At 40.0% G+C, this 19,962-nt stretch overlaps 3 protein-coding genes across 3 annotated transcripts; 2 read left to right on the top strand and 1 right to left on the bottom strand.

Annotated features, from left to right (window-relative positions):
* Window positions 1-2,178: 2,178 nt before the first annotated feature.
* On the bottom strand, window positions 2,179-14,747 carry LOC125229169 (T-complex protein 1 subunit beta). Its single transcript, XM_048133959.1, has 10 exons — window positions 14,598-14,747; window positions 14,267-14,440; window positions 14,007-14,142; window positions 12,872-13,091; window positions 7,379-7,517; window positions 6,670-6,878; window positions 4,750-4,924; window positions 4,241-4,418; window positions 3,314-3,517; window positions 2,179-2,365 (listed from the first exon to the last, which is right to left on the bottom strand). The coding sequence occupies exons 1-10, from the start codon at window positions 14,598-14,600 to the stop codon at window positions 2,193-2,195; spliced, it is 1,611 nt and encodes a 536-aa protein (XP_047989916.1). The 5' UTR covers window positions 14,601-14,747; the 3' UTR covers window positions 2,179-2,192.
* A 1,146-nt stretch (window positions 14,748-15,893) lies between these two features.
* On the top strand, window positions 15,894-16,457 carry LOC125228722 (synaptobrevin-1-like). The gene has a single exon (XM_048133382.1). It carries the CDS (start codon window positions 16,020-16,022, stop codon window positions 16,395-16,397), a length of 378 nt encoding a protein of 125 aa, XP_047989339.1. The 5' UTR covers window positions 15,894-16,019; the 3' UTR covers window positions 16,398-16,457.
* Window positions 16,458-18,875: 2,418 nt separating this feature from the next.
* LOC125228723 (vesicle-associated membrane protein 2-like) lies at window positions 18,876-19,608 on the top strand. The gene has a single exon (XM_048133383.1). It carries the CDS (start codon window positions 19,047-19,049, stop codon window positions 19,347-19,349), a length of 303 nt encoding a protein of 100 aa, XP_047989340.1. The 5' UTR covers window positions 18,876-19,046; the 3' UTR covers window positions 19,350-19,608.
* Window positions 19,609-19,962: the final 354 nt, after the last annotated feature.

Genomic DNA, 19,962 nt, shown 5'->3' with positions numbered 1-19,962 from the left:
AAATTCCAGTAACTCTAAATTTAGTCTGACACTTGAGGTAATTGCTTTTGCTACCAGGGCACTTTGATAATGTAGCTAGGAAAGCTGGAGCAGCAGTACAAAGCATGATGGCGGCCGGGACCACGAACTGCCGAATGATGTCCGTAAAATTGGTTAAAGCATCTCCGAAGGAATTCTTCATCAACTGCACCCTTAGGGTAGGTTATTAACTGCATAATATCCTATCAAACTTATACATTAAACAGCAGAATGCAAAAAAATAAATAATATATATTTGGGAAAACGATCCGCCATGTTCCGTGGATCAATCGAAAGTCCATGGTGACTCTAGTCAGGCCCCGTAGCCGAATGGCATTTCTGCAAAACGCAAAACGCCGCAGAAATAATGTAGTCTGGCTCTGTCGCGCCAATACGCAAGCGAGCGAGCGATAGAGATAGATAGCTACGAAAGAGATATTATCCTGAGCGTTTGTGCATTCGGCTACGCACACAGTTACGACTGTATACCAATATGTCACTCACACAATAAGTTTCGTTCATTCCATTCGAGCCAGCTGCGAGCATCAGCGAGCGTGAAACGACCTGTAATTCATTAATCGTGAAATAAAACAGTGAACTGTGAATACTGGCAGCAATAACCAAGCTTATTAAGTGTAAAATAAGGTACGGACATAGATATATATTAAAAATCCACATCCATACATTGTTCATATTGCGTATCATCCATTTCTTCACGGTCAACGCAAGCACCCGAATATTATAAACGAATTAAAATGCTCTGTACCACTTCAATCGGTAAAGCTTAGTAAATCGGAAAATACTGGTGTCAAGTAAGCAATAAGAGATGAGAAACTGTTCTCTTCGGGCATTCTCAGTTCTGTTCAGCTCAACATTGCTACAAGCAATCAGGTTTAGCATAATTTTGATGTCCCATTTTGTGCATTAGGTACCACAGATAATTACTTGATTTTTTAAAGGGACAACAAGATTCACCTTCTAATTTCTTTCAAATTCAGTATTTGTAAAAATTTTAGATAAACAACAGTTTTAAAGGATGTAGTAATATTGCTCACTTCACACCAGTTTACCCATACAGGATGATTACCTGGGGAACTCTTAGTAAACGGTTTTAATCGTTTGATTGAATATTATCCTTCTTAGGTACGTTATACTGTATTAAGATAACTTTAGGATAAAGAATCAAATGACTGAAACCGTTTATTATGAGTTTCAGATAATACTAAAAGTCTAAAGCTAACTTAGACGGTTCATAAAAAACTGTTTTCGGATTACTTTGCGATCAAAATGGTTGTCGTTGTCATCAATGTTGGCAGTTTCGTCACTTTCTAATAGGTATCTGTTACATTTTTGGCTGAAACGATATGGTTACAAATTTGTATGTAAATAGTTTAGTTCCATTTTGATAATGTTTTTCTCAAGCAACAGGTGCCGCATAGTCGCTCTACTAGGTAATTCGTACACTGATACTAGCAAATTTCATCCTTATTGTAAATCGCAGTGACAGACAGAGACATAAGCACACTTTTACTTGAGAAAAAGCAAATTTTATGTTGAACTTTTTTTGGAGGTAGGGCATAGCAAATGATATTCCGCTTTGTGTGGTAGGGCACAGCACAGCGGATATCGTCTCGCTCGAATCTAGAGCAGAGCCCAACTGGGGTAGTACCTCCGCCTTACAGAAGACCGCAGCCAAATAGCACTAGACCCTACTCATAGTGTTGTGTTCCTGCCGGTGAGTAAGGCTGCCAGAGCTCAACGAGGGTGCGGTGCTGATGATGGGAGGACTTACGGAACTAACTTGTTCCGTATACTGTCCTTTAGAGTCGTCGGCAACCCGAACCCTCCTTGGAACTTGTTGTACACTCCTTTTTGCTGTGTACTTAACACAGCAAAAGGGAATGTACAAGTTTCTAATGGGGTGGCAACGCGCATGTGACACTGTTTGCGTTGCATGCGTTCATAGGTTACGGTGACCGCTTTCCATCAGGCGGACCGTATGCTTGTTTGCCACCGTTTTATTTATTATTTATTTATTATCTTTATCTTAGTTGTAAAAGCGAGCCTGGACTCCCATGAGCCGTGGCGAATGCCGAGATAACGCAAGGAGGATGATGATCTCATGCAGAAGTATTATGAACCGTGTAAGTGACGCTTAGATGATGTGCGTGCGCCTAGCAGGGGCGGTGGTCGGGGCCGCGGCGGCGCGGCGCGGCCTTGAGGATGTTGTCGACGCGCAGGATCATCTCCGCCGCCTCGGCCGCCGACACCAGCACCTGCCGCTTCACCACGTACGACTCCGTCACGCCCAGCTGCTTCATGTCGCCCACCACGCCGTTGTTCATGTCTGCGGGGAGGGGGACGGTTAGCCTTTCTTTCATTTTTGAGGGTTTCAAAGACATATGTAACTCCGTATAGACACCTACAGTCTAAGAAAAATCGTATCTCAGGACCATATAGAAAATGGTACGATGGCCTAGATGGCGTCATAGTACAGTATGGCCACTTCCGCTCCCCACTTTAAGCGCCGCCCACCCCTTCTCGATTACCTCAACCTTACCGCCTGTCAAAAACGCAAACAGTCAACCTGTCATATCTCACTCATACAAGCATGGTACGCGTTCACCTACACGAGCTTAAAACTTTCCATATATTTGATCGCCAGTGTCCGAGATGTGATGGCGTTACACCTTTGGAGGACGGTTGGCTAGATGGCGCTAATATTAATATTTGATATTTTAACACATATCGAGCTTAGAATATGGGCCAAATTGTCAAAACTGAGGTCCAAAAGTTTTAAGCTTGTGTCGAAAGATGGCAGTATAATGCACTGTGTTACATATTTTAATTTGACAGTAACTCTATAATACTCTATCCTCTTTGGAGGGTTTACAAACCAAATTCGAACCGGCATCTTTAGCAAACCATCTCAGTTGACTACTAGGCCACTTCCACCACGACCAAGCCGTCAAAATTCTTTAGCTATATGCTATTTCAGTAAGACTAGGTGTGTGTGAGTACTGACCGAGTCCGGCGATGGCGTCACCCTGCACATGTAGGGCGCGTAGACGCGCGATGAAGTCAGCGCTGTCATAACCAGCGTTGTCGGCCACGGCGGCGGTGCGTAGTGAACAATGTGTGTATGTGTCCATGTGAGTGTGCGTGTGTGTACTAACCCAGTCCGGCATCCTGCGCGTCGGGCGTGCGATGAGGTCCGCGCTATCGTTGAAAGTGAGCAATGTGTGTATATGGTCCGTGTGCATATGCGTGTTCGTGCGTGTGTGCGAGTACTGACCGAGTCCGGCGGTGGCGTCGCCCTGCGCGTGTCGGGCGCGCAGTCGCGCGATGAGGTCCGCGCTATCGTAGCCAGCGTTGTCGGCCACGGCGGCGGGCAGGCGGCGCAGCGCCACGGCGAACGCCTCCGCAGCCGCTGCCTCCTTGCCCGGCGTCGTCGCTGCGGCGCGGGACACGGCCTCGGCCATCAGCATCTCGCTGGCGCCTGTAATAGTTAACGGATTTCATAACATTTTGTAATAAAAATGTTCTATACTCACGAACTGAAATGCGACCGCGTATAAAGTAAAACCGGTGTAAGTAATGAGCGTGACACGTGTGCATCGTGTCAAAAAAAGACAAAAGTATATAATAATACCATTAAAACCATTAGCATGAGTCAAAAAACACTTGTCCAAAGAAAATCTTTAAACCAGACTCTTGTTTTATGACCTTTTTGTACACCCGTTGCTTCTTAAACTTCTGTTTTGCTCCGCCTCGTCGATGACCTGCTGCGTGCGTCGCGGACACGCTACAGTGCACAGACACTCACCGCCGCCGTAGATGACCTTGGGCTCGCGCACGGTGGCCGCGAGCACGCAGAGCGCGTCGTGCAGGGACCGCTCTGCCTCGTCGATGACCTGCTGCGTGCGCCGCGGACACGCTACAGTGCACAGACACTCACCGCCGCCGTAGATGACCTTGGGCTCGCGCACGGTGGCCGCGAGCACGCAGAGCGCGTCGTGCAGGGACCGCTCTGCCTCGTCGATGACCTGCTGCATGCGCCGCGGACACGCTACAGTGCACAGACACTCACCGCCGCCGTAGATGACCTTGGGCTCGCGCACGGTGGCCGCGAGCACGCAGAGCGCGTCGTGCAGAGACCGCTCTGCCTCGTCGATGACCTGCTGCGTGCGCCGCGGACACGCTACAGTGCACAGACACTCACCGCCGCCGTAGATGACCTTGGGCTCGCGCACGGTGGCCGCGAGCACGCAGAGCGCGTCGTGCAGGGACCGCTCTGCCTCGTCGATGACCTGCTGCGTGGCGCCGCGGATCACCACGGTGCACGCCGCGCCTAGTTCCACGCCGGAGAAACGGATCAGGCACTCGTCGCCGATCAACACCTGAAAACAAATTTGAATTGTCATTTTTATTTACAAAAAAAAACAGTGTAGCTTTTGTTGTTGATGTATTTTTTACCATATACTCCATCCATCCATACTAATATTATAAATGGGAAAGTGTGTGTGTCTGTTTGTCCGTCTTTCACGGCAAAACGGAGTGACGAATTGACGTGATTTTTTAAGTGGAGATAGTTGAAGGGATGGAGTCTCTTTCAACGCGATCGAAGCCGCGGGCAAAAGCTAGTACTTTATAAAGGCAATTCTATCCACCTTGCTGTTTAACTTCCGTTTTCATTCATGATGGCGGCACTAATATGGGTACAACACTGACCTGCTCGATGACCTTGCAGTGCCCAAGCTTGACTTTATCAGGCGAGTCGAAAGTGGAGACGATCTCTCCGCCGGTAACCAGCGCCAGTCGCTCGATGCCGTCGAAGTCCGCGTGCTCGATGGCCATCACGCCTGCGTCGGCGAACAGCTGCTCCGGGTAGTTGTAGATCAGCTGTCTGTTGAAGGTAACAAAAGAGTTGGACCTGGCACAAGGGGTCAGAACACATCACACACCAATACTAAAAAAATCCCACAAATTAAGTATTTTACATGCAAGCAGTAGATAAGGTACCAGTGCCTTTCAGCATGCAAGAGTCCTAAAACTACGAAAAATCAGAGAGAAAAAACTTTATGCTGTAATCAGGGGATTCAAGGGTCTGAAAGGGTTTTCCATAAGCTTTGTTTGGTAGGTTAATAAGTTTTCATTTGGCTTTTTAAGCACTTCATATTCGAAAATGAAAATGAAATGAAATGAAAATGAAAATGAAATATTTATTTTTCAAGTAGGCATATTACAATGCGCATATGAACGTCAAAAAAAGCTACGCCGGCTCTAACCCTACGCCTCAGCCTCGAGAAGATTTCAGTCCCCCCTCAGTTGGGAGGGGGGTATCCACTATGGGACCGGCAAGAAACTCGGCGGGCAACTTCTTTTCAAAACATTACATCTTATAATTAACATGCATTAAATAACAACATACAATTTAACATGCAAAAGTATTCATCAAAGAATATGAACAGACTAGGTACTCTATGGAAATCAATTTCAATAAATTATATTATTGCTTAATAATACGTCGTTCTTCTTCAGAGAAAACATATCAAATTGTCATAGAAGAAAAAGATAATATGAATCTCAATATCATTAAATATGTAATTTACCTACACAACATAAAATATAAAATATTTGATGTGCTTTCTTATCTGAACTGTGTCCTCTATACATAATACAATTATTTTAATTGCTATTCGTTTTTTGTAGTTTCTGGTTCGGGCCATGCATGTTTGTCTGTCAAATAGTCCTCGACTCTGTAATAAGCCTTTAACATCAATGATTTTTTTAAGTAGTTCTTAAGAGCTGGGAGGGGTAATCTCAAAGCAGTGTCAGGTAACTTATTATAAAAATGAATGCATTGCCCAACAAATGACTTCTGTACTTTACGGACACGAAACTTCTTTATGGCAAGCTTATTTTTGTTTCTAGTGTTATAATTATGGATATCAGAATTCTTAGTGAAACAGTCTAAATTCTTAACAACATAAATTATACTATCATAAATGTATTGGGAAGCTACAGTTAAGATATTAATTTCTTTGTCTCTTACTGATTCACGTGTTCCTAAGTTGTAAATAGAACGAATGGCTCTCTTTTGTAATACAAAGATAGTCTGTATGTCAGCTGTCAGCATTCAACATGGATAGGTAGATAGATGGGCATTTTCAAAATCTGAGACCCCCCCCCAATTAGCGTAAGTTGTTAACAAAAATTAACTCACTGTCAGTTTTGTGACGATAATTAAGCATAAATTTCTATAAAAATATTGTTTTTGTGTTAATTACATAAACTTTAAGCGGTAAGCTATATTCACAATGTGAAAAAAGTAAAGTTTTAGACAGATTTTATGCTTAATTTTATTATCGTCACAAAACTGACAGCGAGTAAATTTTTGTTAACGACTTACGCTAATTGGGGGGTCCCAAATTCTGAAAATGCCCAGATACCCTTTCCTGCTGCTGCTGAAAGGAAAGCTAATTTTAAGTGGTATTTCGAAAGGTTAACAACTAGATCTAAGTAAATCAAACAGTAAAACAACTTTTAAGGTAATTCATAAAGTTTAGCTGAGTTATTACTTTTTCAGGGAAGCAAAGACATGTAATTAGCATTTTACATACAGCTTCCACTACTCTTCTCATATTTTACCTGTTAATGAAGACATTGCACTTGTGCGCCAAGATCTTGTTAACTTTGTCCTTCATCTTCTCCTTCTCGGCCACTTCCAGCTCAGCGATCTTGGCCATGGAGTCCACTTTGATGGTGGAACCGAACACTTTGATCTTATCCGTGTCCATGGGAGTGTTGGCGATCAGAATGTTGGCGTTTTCGATGCGTTTCGGTTGATGCACGCCCACCTTTTGATGATACAATGAAATTAGTCAATTGACAAAGATGGATATGGTCTTGACAATGAAGAAGCAAAATGATATGTGAATAATAATGTATCAATAGGCACTATCTCTATACTTTTGGAGCTAAGTAAAGAAATGGTAGTTGTATATTAAGTCCTAGTTTCGTAACTATGTTTAATAAATCATTTGGTATTTTCCCTAATTCTATTCTTTTTTTTTCCATCCATGATCGTTTGTACAGGTTGTGCAAGGAGAATTGAAGTCACACACACAACATAATTCACGAGATTATCAAAATAGTGTTCTGCTTTTTGATAACAAAATGAAGCAATGGTTTTTTTCTATCCTATTCATTCAATACTGTTTTAGCAATTGCTGTGCGTGAACTCTTTGCTAAGCTCTCCTGGATATACTTATACCAATTGCGAGTTAAAATACACACTCAAAAACTAACAATTGCCCTTATGTTTCACATATTTTTGTTTATTAACTATATTTCTTACATTTTTGTTTAAAAGGAAGCCTTCATCCAGGAAGGACTCTTCAAGCAGGCCTCCAGATATTTTGATGATCTGTATGGCCTTCAGGTTTCCGGAACCCTTCAGGCGGAGAACTGCATCTACAGCTAGTTTTGTAAAATGTCTGTAACAGGATGAAGAAAATTAATACATACTGAAATAAAGGAATTATTATTTCAATCTGAACACAACCAGTAAGTGAATATGACATTTACAAATCCTCCACTAACAAATCCTGCACTCTTGCAATCCTGTACAAGTTTCTGTTTGATCAAATAGTTGATTGGTACAGAATGCCTTAACCCTTTCATGGGAGCAATGTCAGCACATAAGCGTTAACTACACTTTAACTGACATACATATATATATATATATATATATATAAACGCATAATACTTAACTATTTAATACTAGTTTTAAAACATAATACTAATAAAAAAAAAAACCTTAACAATAAAAAACCTTAACAAACTACCTAAATTAGTCAAACAACCCACCCCGCATCGTTCCCGACGCAAAAGTGCCCATCACACTTGCCGCGTTTCCACGCTGAACCGCGATGGACAACCTCTGCGCCAAGAACGACCCGGGGCGGGGTTTGAGACCCCTCTCCTGCAGACGACGCCCCAGCTCCCAGAGGAAGGTTTTTGCCTCCGCACACCAGCACCCACTAGTCTCCACGGCCACCGGAACAAATAAATAATTTGATAAGGCCGAGTACTTGTCCCTTTTTAGGTCCGCCGCCTGCTCAGCAGCTCCTCCTGCCGTCCGCACGGTGCGAGCGAGGTGCGAGGCGGCAAACGTGCTAACGCAGGTGGCGTCCCATAAAAGGCACTTACCCCTCTCCCATGGCACCAGAGTCAACCCATCCGGCCTCTTACCGTCCGACCGGCTAAGTCCAGGTGGCTCCAGCACACACGGAACGTTGGCCGACACCAGTGCTCTACGAATGATATCGTTCAAGGCGTGGTGCCGTGGGAACCTCCCTGCGCACCTGCGACAACTTAAAGCATGGTGCCCGTTGCTCTCCACCATCGAGCCGCAAATGCATTGATGTGGTTGACAAACATCGCAGCCGAGACGAAGAGCAACGGCACAGTATAAACCAGTAATAACTCTTCTTACAAACTTCACGCCGCGCGGTGTGTCCCCCTCCCTCCCCTCGCATGCAGCGAAAACATGCGAAACTGGTAATTATTGGGCTGGACAGTCGGGGTCGCGTTTGCGCGCTGTTTTGATGTGTGTGTGAAAATGACGTCAGTGCCGAGGTCATTTCGTTACTCTAGTGTTTATGGATGTATGGAGAACAGTTCTAAAAATCCGGATATAACATTCTTCACAATTCCTAGACTTCCAGAAAAGTAAGTGGTTTTTATACTTATATTTTTGCAGCGTTAGGTAAAAGTGAGATATAGTGATGCATTAAAATCAATAAGGATTTACCCGTAACGACATTAATTACTTTGCAACCAAATACTTGTTTTTTATTTAGGTAGATGATGCGATCTATCTTATCTCGAAAGTTTGGTACCTACTTAAATATTGTGGAACCATCTATTCAGACATTTTATGTAAATACTATTTCGTCAGTATTTAAGAAAAAAACACGTACCTACTTGAATGGTACGTAGTAGAAAGTGCGTTTTTGTTTTAAATAATATCTAAGTATAACATATAAATTACCACATACGTGATGTGAAAAGCCGTCCCCGTGAATATCTCATTTTGCTCGGGATCGTTACACAATCTAGTATTGCGCTTATGAGACTAATATATGAATAATATTTTTTTGTGTATTCAGTATTGACTGGTGTGGTATTGTTATACTAATACTTACAGTTACCTAATAGTACCTATTAGATAACAACAACTTACTTAACTTTATAGTAATTTTGTTCAACCCTGCGTGACCTTGCGCAGTAGAGACCGCCCGCATCTACCTGCCGGAGATTAACTACTGAATATTCCTTATACTGTGGCAACGGCCACCCGCAACGAGTCATTATCGAGGAGGGTGCCAAAGTTCGGGGAGGGAAGGGCGTGTAACCAGGCCCCAGATTCCGGTGCCGAAGCCGCCACCAGTCTAGCCCTATCCGCACCAGAAGCGTTGTTCAAGAGACTGGCAAAAAGACGTTTAATGCCTACCTCGTCCCACAAACGCTGCAGAAACGGCTTTTCAGGCACCTGCGCACCCGGGTTGAGAGCCTCCCAGACCGACAAGGCATTGGAAGCGAAAGGTATTATGACCTGGTCACGATTCAAAGATAAAATCCTAGTGACAAGGTCCACCACTCCCGCCGCCGACGCCAGGAAGGCCGGAAGACACACATCACGTACGCGCCGTATTCCAATTCCACCGCTACGTACTGGTAACGAAGCCAAATCCCACTGTTCTGGACCCAAACACACATTCAAAATACCTTCCGTTAACTCTTTCACCACAAAGTCAAAAGAATCCATGTGGCCGGGGTGCATCCAGACTGGGGAAGTGCGCAAAAAGTACGTCACCTTCGGCACGGCGAAACAGGATCTCAGCAAAGTAAGTGCGACGTGACCCGAGAGCTTTTTTAACTTCTCACCAGCAGACCTCAGAAGCTGCTCTCTTACTTCGAAGGCTTCAGGTATGGCTGCGGGAAAAATCGGAGAGCCCAAAAGATAAAAATTCCCCAAACTTGGCGAAGGAAAGCTGTGAGTTAGCGCCACACGGAAAAAACTCACATTTATTCGAGTTAACCTCCAGCCCTAACTCCCGAAAAAGTGGAAGGAGCACAAGCAGATCCCTCTCAACCTCCTCTGGGCTACCTCCCAGTGTGCCGTCGTCGAGGTACCAGACATTCAAAGGAGATCGAGAACCAGAGACCGCCTTTTGAATAGTCAGACTAAAGATCAGGGGACCAAGCGGGTCACCCTGTTGAGCCCCTACCTGGGAAGGAATGGGCGAACCGTTATAAAAAAGCTTGGAAGGGGACGAATAAACCTGATGCAAGAAGGGGTAGAGAGTTGGAACCTTCTCGCGAACTTCAGTTAAAAGGGTTTTACTTCAGTAAAAAAAAAATTAAATCTATGTATAAAAACGTCCTACTTTGTCGGTTACCGTTACGGCGAGATTTACTTGTATCTTTATATGAAAAACCGGCCAATTGCGAGTTCTACTCGCTTTGTAAGGGTTCCGTACACTACAAGAAGGACTTAAGCGCCTCCTTTTTAGTCATTTTTGCGAATAATCGATATTTTGAACAAAACGAAACAGAAATGAGTTTATAAGTAATATTCAAACGCGCTCACACAATTTCAAGAGATTTGGTAACTAACTCCTTGCAGCGGCAGTGAGTGAAATTCGTAATTTGAGTTTTTTAGGGTTCCGTAGTCAACTAGGAACCCTTATAGTTTCGCCATGTCTGTCTGTCCGTCCGTCCCTCCGCGGATAATCTCAGTAACCGTAAGCACTAGAAAGCTGAAATTTGGTACCAATATGTATATCAATCACGCCAACAAAGTGCAAAAATAAAAAATGGAAAAAAATGTTTTATTAGGGTACCCCCCCCTACATGTAAAGTGGGGGCTGATATTTTTTTTCATTCCAACCCCAACGTGTGATATATGGTTGGATAGGTATTTAAAAATGAATAAGGGTTTACTAAGATCGTTTTTTGATAATATTAATATTTTCGGAAATAATCGCTCCTAAAGGAAAAAAACGTGCGTCCCCCCCCTCTAACTTTTGAACCATATGTTTAACAGTAGTTTTTGAGAAAAATACGGAAAACTACGGAACCCTACACTGAGCGTGGCCCGACACGCTCTTGGCCGGTTTTTTTTCTTTTAAGTCCGACTTACGCTTTACTGTAGATTTCTAATAGGTTTTCCTGTAATCTATAGATTGAAAACTATCTCGTGTATTTTTTGCCAATTTTCTTAAATAACTTGAAAATTACCTTACTAAAAATTATTAAAAACATATTTTTGAAATACTTATAAAAAGCTCTTTCATTTGATATATAACACAATAAAGTTCTAGAAACTTTGATTTTTAATTTTCACTTTTACCCCCCAAAAGTGGCCCCTATAATTAAATTTTCTTAATTTAAATTACATGTCCGTCTTTGGGTCACAGGTTTACATATGCGTACCAAATTTCAAGTTAATCGGTTCAGTAGTTTCGGAGAAAAAAGTGATCCTATAAGGGTTCCGTTTTTCCTTTTTGAGGTACGGAACCCTAATAAACTGACAAAGCAGCTTTATAGCAATTGACAAAGTAGGATGTTTTCCTGTGCACACTCACATTTGTACAATTTTGTGTAATTGAGTTTAAATAAATTAATAATATGCTCAGGAAGAAGTGCAGGTAATGTTGTGCATATAAAATAATATGTCGTGACACTCATGCTAGAATGAATTTGCATAGTACTCCGCAGTTAGACTCTCTACTGCTAATAATTATTGTATTTATTTATTTAAACTTTATTGCACAATTGAAAAAAGTACAAATGGCGGACTTAATGCTCTAAGGCATTCTCCACCAGTCAACCATAGGGCAAAACAATATATTTTAGAGATGGGCCGAATATGGACTTTGCCGAATACGAATATTTTTAAGGGGATTAATTAAAACTATTGAATTTTTTTTTTTCTGGGATAGGAGGCAAACGAGCAGACAGGTCGCCTGATGGTAAGCGATCACCGCCGCCCATGGACACCCGAAACACCAGAGGTGTTGGAGGTGCGTTGCCGGCCTTTAAGATGGGTGTACGCTCTTTTCTTGAAGATTTGAAGGTCGTATCGGTCCGGAAATACCGCAGGCGACAATTCATTCCACAGTTTAGCTGTGCGGGGCAGGAAGTTTCTGGAGAAACGCACAGTTGAATGATTAATAATCGTAACATATGTTACTACAACTATGTTTTTATGATTTAGTGCCTTTAGTGGATAACTAAAACTCAGTTAAAACAACTCTGAATTCTTCTCAACTCTTAAACTACGGTTTTTTAACTTTTTTAAAAAACAATTGTATTTGTATTTTGACGCATAGATTTCTCTTTTCTCAGTTCCTTAAAAAAACTACTAAAATAGGAGCTTATTATCCAATGGAATACGTAATATGTTCATTAATTATTTACTTTATTTATTCGGTAATTATTCGGCAATGCAACCAAATAATTCGGCCGAATACGAATAATTAAAAACTTTTTTTTATGGGATAGGAGGCAAACGAGCAGACAGGTCGCCTGATGGTAAGCGATCACCGCCGCCCATGGACACCCGAAACACCAGAGGTGTTGGAGGTGCATTGCCGGCCTGTAAGATGGGTGTACGCTCTTTTCTTAAAGATTTGAAGGTCGTATCGGTCCGGAAATACCGCAGGCGACAATTCATTCCACAGTTCAGTCAAAACTTGCCGAATATACCGAATACCGAATATTTACCGACTATTCGGCCCATCTCTAATATATTTCCTTAATGAAAGTAAATTCTACTTACTCTTTGTGATTAGAGAGAATCTTAGAGCTTAAGGTAGTGCGAGCAATGTTTTCCAAGTCAGCACGAAGGGCAGCATCATTGAGGTTCTTCTGGTGGTCAAAGCTGGCACCTTCAAGGGCTTTCCTAGCAGCATCCACAGCAATGCGCCATCCAGCAATAATTGTCTGAGGGTGCAGCTTCTGTTCAACGAGCTTCTCAGCCTCACGGAGCAGTTCGGCAGCTGTAGAAATCTTTCTTTATAATATTTGTCTCTAGTCTATTTCACTACTTATATAGTAAACAATGTAGTAATAGCTTCATCCTGCCCAATGTGATTATTTATAAAGGACAATATCTGGGCGACGGAGCTTCGCTCGTTCTATTTTAATATATCACGTCTTTAGATAAAAAAAAAACTCTTATAAATACAAAAACAAAAAAAAAAGAAAAAAACAAAAACTTAATTTCTGGCCGGGATTCGAAATCCTGACACCTACAATTTATCTGCGTACATTAGACCGACCTCGTACGACTGAGCTAAGCGGAATCGATGGGCGCGCGGCGAAATTAACGACCATATTTTTTACGTTTACTAACGCGAAAGAAAAACTCATGAAAACTACAAAATTCGCGTTTTCTGGGATCTAAGGCTACGCTAGATCGATTTTTCACCCCCGAAAACCCCCACATAACAAATTTCAGCAAAATCGTTAGAGCGGTTTCCGAGATCGTCGGTATAAATAAATAAATAAATATACAAGAATTGCTTGTTTAAAAGTATAAGATATTCCATTTTTTGGAACTGCTTTAGCTTTTTAGCTAAACCTGTATAGAAAAAAACCTGTGTAGGCAAAAAATACCCATTTTTTTAAGTTTTACATAAATCATGATACAAACGAAAATCTACTCTATTCAATAATTTGGTTTAGATTTCAATGGTTCAAACTGTATATGGTGGGCAGGATGAGGATAGGTACAAAAGTATTGCTGTTTTTGAATTTAGAGAAGTGTTTACAACAAAATAAATTCTTTTATAAGATAATATTAACAAAATCATCATAATGACAATACATGCATAAAAATTTTGTCTTAGAATTTTGACAATTTTTAGGTCAAATATCTCAGCCACTTTTAAAAATAACTTGCAATACTTTACCTAAGACGGTGACCGATGTTGTGCCGTCACCCACTTCATCATCTTGAACCTTTGCCATGTCCACCAAAATTTTTGCGGCCGGGTTATCAACCCCGATTGACTTCAAAATTGTGGCACCATCATTTGTTACTTCAACCTAAAATATTATTTTTGAAGCTTAGTAGTCTTTGTGTATAAGAAAACAATAAGGTTATGTTTAAAAAATTAAGAATGAAAATAACTCAGGAAATGTTACAATTACACAATAGAATTTTAAATACCTGTCCAGAATTTCTACCCATGGAGACCAAAATTTTGTCCATCCCTTTAGGGCCTAGGGTACTCTTTACCAAATCGCCAATCGCAATAGCTCCGATGAAACTGGACATACGTGCCACTTCGGCTTTCTCTTCTTCGGCTTCATTTTTCAATATTCTGATGGGGTTTAGAGACACCTGAAAAGTATTAATGAAATTTAAATTCAAAGGATGACACACGTGCGAATAGACAGCGGTTACATCTTTACGAGATTATTACTCAATTCCTGTGTTATACCAGTAAAGATTGATTTCGTATGAAGTAAAATGGTTAAAATTTTGTAAAATAACTTGCCATTTTGTGATCTTATAAGGGGTTCGACTTTAAAAACACAATAAACCACCGGCTTAGCACAATTTTACTTCTGCTTTTTGTTCAATTTGCTCGCTCGTGATATTCAAGTTCATTCCACCATTCACGAAAAGATTGAAATGGAAGAGTGAATGAACGGTAGAGCATATAACGCCGGCTATACACGACAAAATCTGACTTCTACAAACGTTGCGACATAAATTAACTTTTTAACAAAAAATAAAACCGCCTTCAAAAATAAGCGCGTTACAAAACACGGAGAAACTAAAAAGCAAAAAATAATAAACCTTTGAATTCAGATTTCTTATCGTATTGCAATAATCTAAACATCCAAATTATAAACAAATCAATTATTTTTGTGGTCGGTACCAGACCTGTTCGTCGCCTTGCTATTGCCTGTTTGCCCCACCCAACCATACACAGGCTGGTACCGACTCCAAAAATAATTGATTTGTTTATAATTTGGATGTTTAGATTATTGCAATACGATAAGAAATCTGAATTCAAAGGTTTATTATTTTTTGCTTTTTAGTTTCTCCGTGTTTTGTAACGCGCTTATTTTTGAAGGCGGTTTTATTTTTTGTTAAAAAGTTAATTTATTTGTTGATTTTTAGTGGTTCCTAGTGATATTATATGTATCAGTCCGAATATATGTACAGTAGTGAAAGAATTATCCTTTAACTCCTAACCATTGAGGAGTTGACCTTCCATCATCAGCTCAGCCACATAAAATTACTACCGTCAGGCGTAAATACTGGTGTACCTTTGAAAAATACACTAAAAACATTACATGTGCCTATAACATTTGAAGAGTTCCCTCGATTTCTCCAAGATCCCATCATCAGACCCTGACTTGGTGCCAATGGGACCATCTCGGGGTTATACCCGTTCGATCAAAAAAAAAATTTTGAAAATCGGTCCACGATTCTCGGAGATATCGAGTAACATACATACAAAAAAAAAAAAAAAAAAAAAAAAAAAAAAAACATTCAGTCGAATTGAGAACCTCCTCCTTTTTTGAAGTCGGTTAAAAACAAGGAATGCAACGAAATAAAAAAATGTACGAAATCGATGAATATTTTGAAATTTGGTAAAAGTGATATATAGAATACCTACTTTGATCATAATTTATATATTGTGTCGAATTTCATCGGTTCTCATAGTGTTTTTCTAATCGATTAAATATCGATAATTTCAAAAATGTGTCAAGCATTTTTTGGGTTGGTCATGTTTCATGACGTCACTTGTCATAAGTTTTGACTCACTCACGTCACGTCATTTCATGTATTGCTCTAGTGGTCTATCGTACCGTACGCCATATTTTTTCTTTGTATGTAATTAGAAACTAACGAGAACGTTTTGATATTATTTATTTTTAAATATTAAGTTCTGAGCATCGTAGCAATGGAAGACCAAGGAGGCAGTTCTGCTCCCAGAGTAAGCGACAAGAAGTTGGCGCAGACACAGGCTAAAGTTGATGAAGTTGTCGGCATTATGCGTGTCAATGTCGAGAAAGTTTTGGAGAGAGATCAGAAGTTGTCCGAGCTAGATAATCGCGCCGATGCCCTTCAGCATGGAGCAGCGCAGTTCGAACAACAAGCTGGTAAGCTTAAAAGGAAGTATTGGTGGCAAAACTTGAAGATGATGTTGATAATTGGTGCTATTGGTGCAGTGTTACTCATCATTATAATAGTGTCGCTGACTGGTGGCTCTTCAGGGGGTAGCGCGGCCCCAGCCCCCGCCCCAGTGACTGAAGCTCCTGCTGCTGGTACAGGACGATAATCAACAATATAAATCAACCATGAATGTTCCAAGGATTAGTATGAAACGAAAATATGTCAGTTCACACTGTATTCTCTAAGAACCTATATTTTTTCTTCCATTTACCTTTCGGCTTTAAAGAAACTCTAATTTAAATACTACAATATAATAATATTTGGATGTGCTTAATACCTAATTATAATCTTGAACTGTTCAGATAATATATTGATGTTAAAAGTATGCAGCAAATGCTGTGATCTATCTTGATGTTTCAGCCTTTAGGTGTAAATTTAATGGAAGAAGCCACAGAAACGGTTTTTGCTGTTTCAAATGAAGTTTTGAAGGTCATTGTCTGAGAATATGTCTGGTTGTTTCATTGCCACAATTAAGCTAGGTACACACTACGCGGACGTCCGCGGTTGCGCGACCGCGACCGATCTGTGTGCACGGTCTTTGAGACATGGCTTCGGCTGACCAAAACATCCAGCGAGCCATTAGTGTATATTCATTGTCTAGATCCGCGTCCGCGGTCGCGCGACGGCGGACGTCCGCGTAGTATGTTCCTAGCTTTATTTTCATACATTTTGTATGGAAATGCCTATATTGATTGTGGCAATTATACCGCAGACATTTTTCTTAATGATGACCATTTAATGTTCCATTTTAATATCTCATTGTTACCTAATTATAAAGCCATTAGCTTAAAATGCTAATTTTCGAAACTAGTACAGAATATGCATTGTTAAAACATGGAATGTTAATTGGTTTTTGATTACAAGAATAAACACATATTTTTATAATGTTAAACAATGTATTCATGTTACAAATTTATTTTGGATGTGAAATATCTTTACAATGTCTATATAACTTTAAAATGTTACATTGAATGGCCAATGTTTTGTACAGATTTGTAATAAGTAACTAGTATTAATCCAAAGTTGTAATGTATGCCACACAAGGAACTGATATTTATACAACTAAACATTTTACATGTTTGGCCTCAAGGAGTATAAAGATTGAACTAACATTTTAATGTATTGATAAATTGTTTAGTATTTAATGATAAAGTCTGGCTTTTGCACAATTATTTGCATTAAAATAAAGCACAAAGTCATTAGACTTATATTGACCGGGATATAGACCGTGATTACCTTTTTGATTTTTGTCGAGCTCCCGATATTTCGACGCAGTTGCATGCATCATGATCACAGAAAACTCAATATAAGTCTAATGAAAATAACCGTGAATCATTCAAAACTCTTAAAGCACAAAGTGTCGAGAAATACTAGGCTGATTCTACATATTCATTAATATTATATTGGCATTTACTGTAGTGGGTTGGGACCATGAAGAAGATAGTTTTTGTATTCAACTTTTTAATATTTACAATGTAGTTTCTGATTGAGATTTTTGGGATGGCACCAACAACATTCTTAAAAAAAATACAGTGCCTAAAACTTGTTGGGTCATTCCATTAGTGTATGTTGATAAGAGGAAATGTAATGACTAATATGTCTTTTATCCATGAAAATTGCCTTTGCTGTCGGGCTAAGGTGCGGCCACACATAGTGAACACTGTCATGAGGCAATATCACTCTGTAAACTCGCCTTATTAACCTGTAAGGTTCTTTACTGAAAAAAGCTGTAGTATCTCTTTGAATGTGTCATTTCCTTTCCTCTTACCAATTAATGTGGATGTCATATTCCTATTGTAATACTACTATAGTTATCTTTTGTAACTGTTAAGATATAATAAATGTATGTATTCTTCAAATTTGAGTTTTTATTTTGTTGCCAAATGATGTGTCTACTTCAATGTGATCGGTGCTGATAATGATAACATTTGTAAACTCACTGATTTGATAACATTGTTCTTAGTCATACTGTTGATTGAATATCAATAATATCTTCAATGTTTCAAGTAGCTATTGTACTTTTAATAATAGCAATCCTCTCAAGTTGAGATTGTGTTCAAGTCATGCATCAATATTTGATACAAGTGGGGTTTTTAGACATTGAATATCTAACTCAATTTTATCAATGGGGCTGACACCTTCCAACTAGAGACGAACATGATAAGACATTGAGTTGAGGCTGATCGCTAAAATGAGGTGGATAGCGTCTCAAAAGGCACACGGTTGGCTGTATGTGGATGTGTATAGAGTAGCGAAAGTTAGGGTAGGGCAGAAGAAGCATCACAGTCAAGTGAATGCAGTGGAAATGCGCTGAGAAGCGTAAGTGCACTTTAGATCAAGAGAAATTGCATTAACGCGGCTTGACCAAATTGGCAATCAAATCAGATTGCTTCCTTGACCCTTGTCACATTTATCAAGGTCATCCACATACTATCCTGTGGAAGCGAGAAAGAGTTATTCTTTTCTCGCTCTCACGTACGTGAAAAACGTACGGAGCGGTCGTTTGTTAGCTACTTAATGTTTAGTGTTCTGGCAACATCTGTGACATTTTGGCTTAAAGATCTCGTAGTCAGGCCATAAATTAAAAAAAAAGTTGACACTGACTTTGACAGCATGATTCAACTTCACCTCACCAACTTGTTTTGTTTGAGTCACAGTACTTTCCAAACAAAAATTAATTAATTAATCCTTTAGAAACTTACTTTTCCGCTACATTTTTCTTCTTTATAAACAACAGTAGCTGTACAGTGACAAAATGGGTGACCAAAACGGAGCTGCGCCTATCCCAGGCGACAAATTAGCGGAAACTCAAGCAAAAGTTGACGAAGTGGTCGACATTATGCGAAATAATATTGAAAGCGTTATGAACAGGGACGAAAAGTTATCCGAGCTGGACAACCGAGCTGATGCCCTGCAGCACGGAGCAGCGCAGTTCCAACAACAGGCTGTTAAACTGAAGAAGAAATACTGGTGGAAAAACATGAAGATGATGATGATTATTGGTGGTATTGCTGCTATTATAATCATTATTATCATAATTTCGCTGACGGCTGCCTAGAGTAGGGCTATTCTGGTAACCTTTATGAGTATAAGGGATAGAGTAAGATGAAAGTGAATATTTAGTCCATGTTATGACAAAATTTTACAATTTTATATTGTTAATTGAATACTATGCAAATAAAATCAGCATATGTACTTGATTGGTGCTAAAGTTAAATAATGATTGTCATTTTAAACATTATGGGCATATAGCATAGTTTTTGAAAACAAATAAGAAAGAACAATGTTTAATTGTTGCCTAATGTTACTCTTGACCTTTTTTAGGGTTCCGTACCAAAAAGGTACAACAGGAACCCTTATGGTGCGACTCTGTCCGTCTGTCTGTCCGTCTGTCACATTCCTAAATATCTCGAGAACTACTAATGCTATCAACTTGAAATTTGGAATAGTTGTGAACATTGTGAACCTCTACAAATAGAAGGTTTAATTTTTTAAATTTATTAATTTTAATTGTAGAAAATGGCCAAAATGAAAGGGGGGCAAACTGTAAATTTCAAGTTACTAGGTCAAGTGGGGTATCGTTAGAAAGAGCTTAAATTGAACGTAAATAAACTATTTTTTATAATTTTTTTGTTGTGGAAAAAAAAAAGAATTTTGAAGGAAAATGTAAA

This window comes from Leguminivora glycinivorella, chromosome 8 (assembly GCF_023078275.1).
Source record: "Leguminivora glycinivorella isolate SPB_JAAS2020 chromosome 8, LegGlyc_1.1, whole genome shotgun sequence".
Taxonomy (NCBI): Eukaryota; Metazoa; Arthropoda; class Insecta; order Lepidoptera; family Tortricidae; genus Leguminivora; species Leguminivora glycinivorella.
This window is presented reverse-complemented; position numbering and strand designations above follow the sequence as displayed.

Excerpts from the sequence above, each read along its gene's own strand:
- LOC125229169 (XM_048133959.1), bottom strand. Across the intron at positions 13,092-14,006 it reads AACATCGGTCACCGTCTTAG|CTGCCGAACTGCTCCGTGAG; the intron begins GTAAAGTATTGC and ends AGATTTCTACAG. Across the intron at positions 2,366-3,313 it reads CGACGCCACCGCCGGACTCG|ACATGAACAACGGCGTGGTG; the intron begins GTCAGTACTCGC and ends CCCTCCCCGCAG.
- LOC125228722 (XM_048133382.1), top strand. The coding sequence starts at position 16,020 with ATGGAAGACCAAGGAGGCAGTTCTGCTCCCAGAGTAAGCGACAAGAAG.
- LOC125228723 (XM_048133383.1), top strand. The coding sequence starts at position 19,047 with ATGGGTGACCAAAACGGAGCTGCGCCTATCCCAGGCGACAAATTAGCG.